At 37.7% G+C, this 10,489-nt stretch overlaps 1 protein-coding gene across 1 annotated transcript in view; it reads left to right on the top strand.

Annotated features, from left to right (window-relative positions):
* Positions 1-708: 708 nt before the first annotated feature.
* Positions 709-10,489, top strand: part of LOC141565798 (solute carrier family 22 member 1-like) — a 49,018-nt gene continuing 39,237 nt past the window's right edge. The window contains exon 1 of the mRNA XM_074309387.1: positions 709-1,264. Within this exon, the coding sequence (XP_074165488.1) occupies positions 854-1,264 (411 nt within the window). The 5' untranslated portion in view covers positions 709-853. The remainder of the gene's footprint in view (positions 1,265-10,489) is intronic.

Here is a 10,489-nt window from a genome sequence, read left to right as displayed (position 1 = left end):
ATATTAAGTACTTGATCAACTGTGCACTGACTACTGATGGAGGCTCTTGGAAGGAGGCAATTTGGAGGAGGGGATTTAGATCTAAGTCCATACCATTTGGTAGCTTCTCTTCTTATAAATTCCCTAGCAGATAAACATGGAATGATAGAAATCACAGATTGAGCTAGATGGGTCTTCAGAGACAATTTAGGCAAATCTTAATTTACAGAGGAGGAAACTCAGGGCCAGGGAGGTTAATGGGCCCAAGGTCATACAAATATATATATATATATGTATATATATATTTAATAAGGAGTTAAGTTGAAATTTGAACTTAGATTTTCTAACTCTAATGGTCTTTTCACCCTACCATGAATAATGGGGCCCCAAGAGTGAATGTTGAACTGATTAGAAATTTTGGCAGAGAGCCTGTGGTTAGATAAAGAGTAGTCTTTGATAATTAGTGGCCTTTGGTATGTCAGGGTAATAAAGAAAAATATCCAAATAGATAATGTCTTCAGCACTTTTGAAGTAATTTGAGGATTGATTTTTCCGTTAGCTGTCAGGGTGACATGGAGTTTTTTTAATGTCTCTACCTTATTGACTTTTCCCCCAGTAAAACAAACAATCCAGCCCACTGTTAGTCTCCAGCCTCCCCCTTCCCCACCCTTGCCCTGAAAGAGTCACAAGGAGGTGAAAGATTATTTCTGCTTGGTTGTGTTCCATGTTTATCATGCCTGAACTTACTTTGAAATGGTGCAATCTGAATCACTACTAATAGATTATTTGATGCTGTTAAGTTAGACTCTGCCGTTTGGAGCACATCTAGCAATGAAGTTTATTAGTTGTCTGAAAGTTATTGCCTGGTCCAGTTATGCCAACTTTAGATGACATTTTAGAACATGTTGGGGAATTTGATTTATTCCAGAAACAAGCCTTTTTTTTCCTATGTCTGCTCTCGGCTACTTTTGCCCCCATTTATGTGGGAATTGTCTTCTTGGGCTTCACTCCGGATCACCGCTGCTTCAGTCCTGGTGTTTCAGAATTAAGCAAGCGATGTGGCTGGAGTTTGGAAGAGGAGCTGAATTATACAGTGCCGGGTCGGGGCATACCAGGAGATACTTTTACCAGCCAGTGCCGGAGATATGATGTGGACTGGAACCAAACAGCCCTCAGCTGCATGGACCCTTTAACCAATTTTGCTGGCAATAGAAGCCACATCCCTCTTACCACCTGCCAGGATGGCTGGGTATATGACACTCCAGGCTCTTCTATTGTGACTGAGGTAACAGCAAACCAGAATCCCCATGCCTTTGCTGGTCTGCTGATGGGAATCAGTGGGAGGGTCCTGATAGAAGGGAAAATGAGCTCTGTTTGTTTGCTTGCTTTGTTTTGAGAGAGATAGTATAGCGTAGGGATGGCTAGGTGGCAAGTAGCTAGTAGGCAGAAATATTCATCTTCCTGAGTTCAAGCTGTGTGACTGAAGCCAAAAAAAAAAAAAAAAATCACTTTTTGCCTCAGTTTCCCCAGATGTAAAGTGATCTGGAGAAGGAAATGGCAAAGAAACCCAAAAGGAGTCACAAAGAATCAAACACAAACAATTAAACAGTATGGTGTAGTGGGTAGAAAACTGAACTTGAGACATACTATTTAATCCCAACTAAGTAACTCAGGAACTCAGTGTATCTATCTAAAGAATACAAGTTGCAGAGAAGGTGTTAATCTGCATTGGCAGAGGAATTCCCAATGTGAGTGAAATCACAAGTCCAGTACTTATCCCTTTAGGATCCTTTCCTTTTAATGAGCAAGGCTGGTAGTATAAAGATTATTATTCCCATTTTATAGATGAAAGAGACTAGGAGAGAGAGAGCGACTTGCCAGCAATTCTCCAGCTATTAAATGCCAGAGGAAGATTGGAAAACAGGTTTCCTGACACTGAACTTTTTTTTTTTTTTTTTGGCAAGGCATTTGGGGTTAAGTGACTTGCCCAGGGTCACACAGATATTAAGTATGAAGTATCTGAGGCCATATTTGAACTCCGGTCCTCCTGACTCCAAGCTGGTACTCTATCCACTGCACTATCAAACTACCCCTGGTTTTCACCATTGGAGAATTAGTAAAAGTAATTATATACAACTTGTTGCCTAGTTACAGATGGACCAAGTTTGTGTGTTTTATGTTTCTGGATTTGTGTATATGTGATTTGACTACTTGTCAAAAGGAGACTGCTTTAAAAGATAAATGCATTTTGTAAATTTCAAAATCCCAGACAGCTCAGTCATAGAAGCTCTTGCTTCCAATATATTTTTTGGTTCATCTGGAAATTTACTCCTAAATTCTAGTTTACTCTAGTATCCATCACTTCAAGTGTCAAAGGAGTTTGAGGTTGTGAAATCTGGTTTTTCATTTCATAATCAACGTGAATGACTGCCTCAGCTCTTGAATCAGAGCCAACATGTACTATGGTAACAGGTTTAGAATTCTGAGAAAAACAGACAACAGCCTCCTCCATAAGAAAGGATAATATCTTAAAGGGACAGTGTCTTGCACTAGAAATGTTGACTCTAGTAAGATTTCTGTTCTGATCTTAAGTTTTCTAACATGTTCAACAGCATATAATCGAAATGCTCAGGCTATGAGTGGTTCTGCTTATGTAGGCATGTTGTTCAGTTATTTTCAATCGTTTCCAACTCTTTGTGAGTTTGGGGTTTTCTAGGCAAAGCTTCTGGAGTTGTTTGCCATTTCCTTCACAAGCCTGGATGAACACACTGAGGCAAATAGGGATAAGTGATTTGCCAATGTCATACAGCTAGTAAGTATCTGATGATGAATCTGAACTCAGCTCTCGATGATTCCAAGTCTGGTGCTCTATCTACATCATCTTGTGTACAGGAATGTGTGCTCTTAGATGTCTTGATACCTGACAAAGGTGACACTTCCTTGAGTGGCTTGCTCTAATAAGAATGAATTCTGGTAGGGATTCCATGCCCTGAGAAATAATTCTCCCACACTACTTTAATAACAACAGATGATCTCCAGCTCCTGAAGAACCTTCATAAATCTTTTGAAATGATCAGGTATTACTAAGATATAGCTAATATTCTTATTGTTTTCTTTAAGCAATAAGAATTGATAAAATCAAGTTCCAAAGGTTTGCTAGTGTTTATCTTCTCCAGATATATAGCCTAGCTTGACTATTTTTTTCTTTGCACATATTAAGCAGAAGTTTCACACTTAAAACTATCTGCTACCATCTTGGGCAGCTAGATGATATGGTGGTTAGAGCACCAGACTGGGAGTCAGGAAGAATTATCTTTCTGAGTTCAAATCTGGTCTAGTTGTGTGATTCTGAGAAAGTCCTTTAACCCTTTTTGCCTCAGTTCCACATTTGTAATATGAAATGGAGAAGGAAATGGCAAGCCACTCCAGTATCTTTGCCAAGATAATCCCAGATGGGATCATGAAGAATTGGACACAACTGAAAAAAAATCATTGAACAGTAATAAACCATCTTGGTTCAGCAAGTCCTCTTTTGATCTATATGTCATCTTATAGAACTATATGCTCTTTCATGATCATATACTGACTTCCTGGTAGTATGTGTGGGATCAATCACAGTCCAGGCTGAAACTCCATTCTAGACAACTAACTTTTGACATTGTCTCAACAGCAACCTTTAAACTAACTAAAACTTAAGCCCTTTGACGTCACTTCCTTACTTCTTGGTTTGTATCACTTCTTTCAATTCTTTATCTGCCATCTACTTTTGCTGTCAGATATCTATAGGCAACTGAAGTAAAGAAAGTTAGTTCTAATTAATGAATTTCACTTATATTTCCAGCATGACATATCATGAAGTCCCAAGGTATCAGCCAAATTTTCACTTGATTGTGGCTTAGGTACCACAATCTTTACATCTTCCTTCAGTATCCACGTGGCTTTGGAGATAGCTTGAAAGATGGGGATTCTTATTCATATTAGTCTTCCCTGGCCTGCAACAATCATTCTCCTAGGTGCCCATCTTTTCATTGAATGCAATAATTTTTTTTTGGAAACTTTAAATTTATTAGGATAGCACCCAAATACGTGTAGTCCTTCTCCCTTAGTACAACAATCCTAGTCTAGTCATAGATCACGATCCTCAATTATCTCTGAAATAATGATCGAAATGTAACGGTAACTTGAGATCCTCTGTTCAGGACTGCATCACATTCCATTTCCTCAGTGTCAGGATCACTTCTGAGCAGAAGGTCCTATGAATTTTACATGGGATAGATCCATAAACAACTTATTAAGAGGTTGTGGTTACTATTTGAGGATGTAGGATAATCTGACTTTTTGGTACTGTCTTTATTTCTCAGTTCTGGTTCAGTAAGACTAAGGTGGCATTTTCTCCATGAGTAAGTCCAACATATGGCCATCCAATACACAATCATAATAGAAAATGAGTCGTTTGCTTTTCTAGATAGGTCTTGGTGGTGGTTTTAATATATTAACTCATTATGGCCTTTGTTCCTTGGATCTTTACCTTAACAAAGAATATATTTGCCCACTGTTCTATCCCTTACTTGATTCCTTGTGGGCTTCTGTTTTTTGCCTCAGGATCTTTACTGATACTTTCACTGTAGATAAGACCAAAGCCAGATCCCCTGAGCCAGTGACACAATGGACACAATTGGTGAACTTTTTAGGATAGAACCATGTCTCCAAAGGGGAGACTACCTTTCTTTGCTTCTATGGCTTGAGAAAATATTCCTGGGTCAATCAAAGTTGAGCCTTTCTTTGCAAAAATTATGGTGTGATGAAGATCTCTCTTAGTATTTGCCTTCCCTTAGCTAATTGTAGCAATGGTACCCATCAGTCAAGATTAGTGATGTGAAGATGTAGATCACAGTTGTATATCAGAGTTCTGCATAGTTACTGTCTAATTACATCCAATTTCTTAGAAACAACTGTGCTCTCTGTATTAATATATGTAATTGGAAGTTTACATATAGTAAAGTGAGAAGGATCTTCTTTTTTCCTTTAGGCAGAACAATACAATTGATAAAGAGTGTATGTTTTCCCTGAGGTCTCAACATTATTATCATATAATAACATTGTTTAGTTGTTTTCAATCATGTCCACTGTCTAATTACATCCAATTTCTTAGAAACAATTGTGCTCTCTGTATTAATATATGTAATTGGAAGTTTACATATAGTAAAGTGAGAAGGATCTTCTTTTTTCCTTTAGGCAGAACAATACAATTGATAAAGAGTGTATGTTTTCCCTGAGGTCTCAACATTATTATCATATAATGACATTGTTTAGTTGTTTTCAATCATGTCCAATTCTCCACGATCTCATTTGGGGTTTTCTTGGCAAAGACATTGGCACAATTCACCATTTCCTTCTCCAGCTCATTTTACAGATGAGGAAACTAAGGCAAATGGGGTTAAGTAACTTTACCACAATCATACAAAAAGAAAGTATCTGAGGCTGAATATGTAGTCAAGTCTTCCTTTCTCTAGACCTGGTACTCTATCTATTGTACCACATACCCTCCCCATATAAGCCCTAAATTGCAAAAATTACATAGAATTATTGGAAAGTTTAAATAAATTATATCAAAACCCCTCTCAAAACAGAAATGCATTCAACACAAGCTAGAATAACCTCCTCAAAATAGAGAAAAAGATGAAGTAAAATTGTCAAAGAGGCGAAGAAATCCCATTGGAGAACAAAACAAAGCAAAATTTACAACAAAAATTTAAACAGGATTTAAATAGTCACATTGGAAAGCTATATCAGTGAATAAAATACCAACATACTTAAAATTCAACAACTGAGATATAAAAAGTCCAGGAAAAGTGAATGAGACAAAAATTTTTCCAGCTAGCATCATCAAAAACTGGGTTAGGAAACAGTTTAAAATTCTAAGCCATCCTAAATTCCAATCATGTGAAAATACTAAAACAGCCCTAGAACTAATAAAACCATAAATACTTCTAACAGGAAAATATTAATCTTACAAAAAATCGTCCCCAAATACCCCATTTTTTAATAGTTTGTGACCTTTAGGGTTCTTATGATAAGAAGTGAGTCCCAGTTTGTAAAAGATGTCCTGTATAGTTTCTATAGTCGAAAAAAATGGGAACAAGGATGTTAAGGACACACGGGGTTCTCAGATAGGGTAATGCCTTGATTTTCCAATACCAAGATCAAGGGGAAGTAGGCTTAGAACACTACTTTCAAACTACTTATCCTGCTTGAGCTCTTATTTGCCTTAGGTTTTATCGTTCTTAGATTTAAATTATGCAAATTTAAATACTTCTGTGAATTATGGCATCTTCTTATGTATTCTATTGGTGATAAATTTGTGTTTGCCTATGGGTATGATTAAAACAAGTTGAATGTCCAGTCTTCCCCAGAACATCAATTTATCTGAAACTTGTATAATGTTTCTCCTATATTTAAAAGGAACAAAACTTTTTTTTTAATACAAATCTCTCTGACAGCACTATACGAATAATAAGGGTATCAGGGGCCACTAGAACTTTTGCTTATAATCTCACATAAAAATCTTAGATGATGATGCAATAGAAGAATTCAATTGGGGGCAAACAATAAACACTAGCATCTTTTTATGACAAGAAAGGCTGATCTTTTTCTCTCCTCCTGTTTCAACATCTCCTAGTTGAGGAAGCAGGATGAAGCTGGTAAACAGCATCCTTTCAGTTGTGATTATTGCCATTCTGCAACAGTGTTCTACCTGTGTGCTTCATTATTATAGCACTAGCCATTTTCATCTACTCTTCCTACATGAAACAGCTTCCAACTACCCATATAGCACAGGCAAAGAAAGAGGAAGGTCACAGAGAGGCAAACATCCAGAAATCAGTTGAGAAAATCAGTCCACAAGTCTTCAAGATCAGGCTCACAAAGATTCCACAACCCTGGTGAATTCTGAAATAGCCTATAGGAGATTTCCAGTTTGACATCTCTATGGAAATGCTCTCTTAGCAGCAGCCTGAGAACCAAAGGTTACAGGAGAATTGAGATCAACTTAATTTCTCCCTGTCTCTTTCTCTGTCTCTGTCACTTTCTATCTCTGTTTCTCTGTCTCTGTCTCTGTCTCTGTCTGTCTGTCTCTCTGTGTTTCTCTCCAGAATATAGAGATCAGATCCTTTAAAGTAGGCAGAAAGGGAGGGGGATTAGCACTGACTTCTCTGGTTCTAGTTGGTTGCTTCAGGGACAGAAAGGTGGAAGTAAGCATATTTTTGTTCTCCTTAGTTGGGGAAAAAAGGGCAATAGTTGAAGGTAAGTTCTCTCAGATAAGTTGATAAATGCTAGGTTGGATTTGTTCTGGACTTTCTCTGGAATCCTCTTAATTAAAGGAAAAATTAAAGTGTTTATCCCTGGTGAAACTCTGCCTGGAAGCAGGGGAATTGAGCAGGCCCATTCCTTTCCAACCCCATCACTTGATTTAAAACTATTTAAACTAAATTTAAAACTGTTTAAAACTCTTGATAATAAACCATGTTTGCCCCTTAGAAATTTGGACGTTATCCTGGGGGGGAGGGGAGTGGCCATTTCGTTTTAACTGGAAACAGCACTGCTCTGCTGCTTTTAATTGGGTCTAGAAAGAAAAATCTTTGTTTCTCCTTCTGTTCCTTCATTCCCTAATTGAGCAGGAAGCAGGATGAGCCTGGTAGCATCCCATCAGATGTGATTATTGTCACACTACAGCAGGGGTCTTTAGACTTGTGAATCTCCTGGACTTTCGAATCTTCCCACTGAAATCCTGGCTCTGAATCTCCTCGAGCTTCCTTGAAGTTCTCTCTGGAAGTCCTCTCCTTGACTTAGTCCTGGCTCTTTATATCCTCCCAGAGAATGGGCTTGTGGGTACTTGAAGGGCTTATGGGAGCTCCTTAAAAGTATGCTGTATGCTCTCTTAAAGGTGTGAATCTAATGTGTGGACCAATAAGCGAACTCCTTTAAAGGTGTAAACTCCTTTAAAGATGTGAACTAAGTGCATAAATACCTTGTAAGAATCCTAACACTCCCCCCAACAAAAGGGGGCTTACAATTCATCTTATGTATTATATATAATATAGATAAACACACACCTATATATGTGTGTATATACATATACACATATGAATTATTACACACACACACATACACACACACACAGACACATTTCTTTTGCTAGTAAATGATGTGAAAAGCTATGTGCCTTTAATCAATCACTTCACTGATAGACTCAGGGCCTCTACACAGCAACTTAATGATTTGCAAAATACTTTCCCACAATAACTCCATGAAGTAGTCAGTACAAATATTATTATCTCTATTTTACAGATGTGGAAGCTGAGGTTCAGAGAGAAGTAGTATTTCACAGGGCATCTACAACTGGACCTGTAGTCAGGAAAACATGGGGTTGAATTCCATTTCAAACACTACCAAGCTTGGATTTCTCAACCACAAAATGAGAAGAATACTGTATTATTTAACACATAAGGTTGTGTCAGACTCCAGTGAGATAATGCGCGTAAAACATTTTTGTAAATTTTAGAGCTGTTTATTAGTATCAGGAATTAATAATAATAATATTTTAATATTTTAAGTAAGTTGCTCAAGGTCTTCCAAAACACCAAGTGGCAGAGATGGAGCTTGAACTTGGTTTTCTGGATCCAAATTTAGAGATTCTTCCTCCATTTCTGAATCCTGTTCTGTTGGTATCTACTGATCTTGGGCTTAACAGCAGTGGTGTAGTGGCTAGAACATTGGGGCTTAGAATCAGGAAGACCTGAGTTCAAACTTATCTTCGGATTCTTATTAGCCATGTGATCCTGGGCATTTAACCTCTGTTTATCTCAGTTTCCTTAACTGTAAATGGGGAAAATAATAGCACCTACCTCCCAGGGTTGTTGTGAGGATTAAATGAGATAATAATTGTAAAGCACTTAGTATAGTGCCTGACATTTTGTAAATACCATGTTATTATCATTAAGCATTTTAGGAAAAATCTTCCAGAAGCATTGACTTTTAAAATTATGACATAAACAGTCAAAAGAAAGGAAAATAATAGCACCTATATCCCAGGGTTATTGTGAGGATCAAATGAGTTAATAGTTGTAAAGCACTTAGCACAGTGCCTGGCATATTGTAAATACCATGTTATTAAGAATGATAGGAAAATCTTCCAGAAGCATTGACTTTTAAAATTATGACATAGTCAAAAAAAAAGATTGAGTTAAATTTGTGATGGTTAGTTAGTTTTTTTAAAATAGAAATTAAATTATGTTTGATTCATAGTCATTTTAATTTATTCCAAGATGATTAAAAATAATAACATGGTTCTATAACCTGGAGCTTTCCTTAGAAAGGCAGTCCTGGCATAGTGGATAGAACATTGAATTTGGAGTCAGGAACACCTGACTTATATTCACATTCTGTCAGTGACAAAACTAACTGTAGAAACTCACACGTCAAGACCTCTTAGCAGCTCAAATAATTTTCAAAAGCTTCAAGTTGCCATGATCTGCATTGGCAGAGAGCGTTTCCTCAGTGGGAGAGCCTTCCACTACTCATAGGTTCCATTATTCCCAAAAGGAAACGTGTCATGCACTTAATACATCATTTGTTTTGCTAGGAAATGGCATGAATAGACATGTGACCCAGCCAAGACATTCACTCCTCAAAGCTCCAAGTTTTTTCATCTATATAGGATGAAGGTGTTGGACGAGATGAACTATAAGAGCTCTTCTGGCTTTAACATTACGCATGGAACTTCTAAAATTTAAGAGAAACCCAGAAAATAACTATAGTGAATCCACATGGTATAGTGGACAGAACACTGCTTATGGGTCCAGAGGATCTGGCTGCTTGCTGGTCATGTGACCATAGGCAAGTCCACTTTCCAAGGACCTTCGTGTCCCCATCTGTAGAATGAAGGGGGTTGGACTAGTGAACCTCCGAGGTCCTTACTGTGCTCTGGTAGATATAGCACATCACAGATGAGAAATTTTGAAGGAGAAGCAGTATAAATAAATAAAAACATCAGAGAAATAATGTCCACAAGAAAAAGATATATAGGGCATTTGTCAAGAGCCAGGGATGACTTATGATCAGTCGATAGTTCCACTGGTGTTGACCCAATGTCAAGAACTTAAGAGGAAGTGCCGGGCAGTTAGATGCCATCCCTCCCTTCCTGGAGTATTTGTGGGAGAACGTGGATAAGAGCTACATTAGACGAGAAGACCTCTTGGATTGTGATATCCGTCACTGCAGTTGGAGAGAGCGCCGATGGTGAAACCATCAGTGTCCTATAATGGCAAACCATGTTGGGAAGATGTAAAAAGGAAATAGATGTCCCAGTCTCCATCCTTGTATTATTGTGAACAGAAAATAGCAACACAAAAAAATGGGATTGTACTTACAAAATAACATTGTCAGTAGTTTGCGGTTGTGTGTCTAGTTTGTGTTACAATCGATTCAGACTTGGGGAAAGAGTAGAGGAATG

The sequence above is a fragment of the Sminthopsis crassicaudata genome, chromosome 4, assembly GCF_048593235.1.
Source record: "Sminthopsis crassicaudata isolate SCR6 chromosome 4, ASM4859323v1, whole genome shotgun sequence".
Taxonomy (NCBI): domain Eukaryota; kingdom Metazoa; phylum Chordata; class Mammalia; order Dasyuromorphia; family Dasyuridae; genus Sminthopsis; species Sminthopsis crassicaudata.
This window is presented reverse-complemented; position numbering and strand designations above follow the sequence as displayed.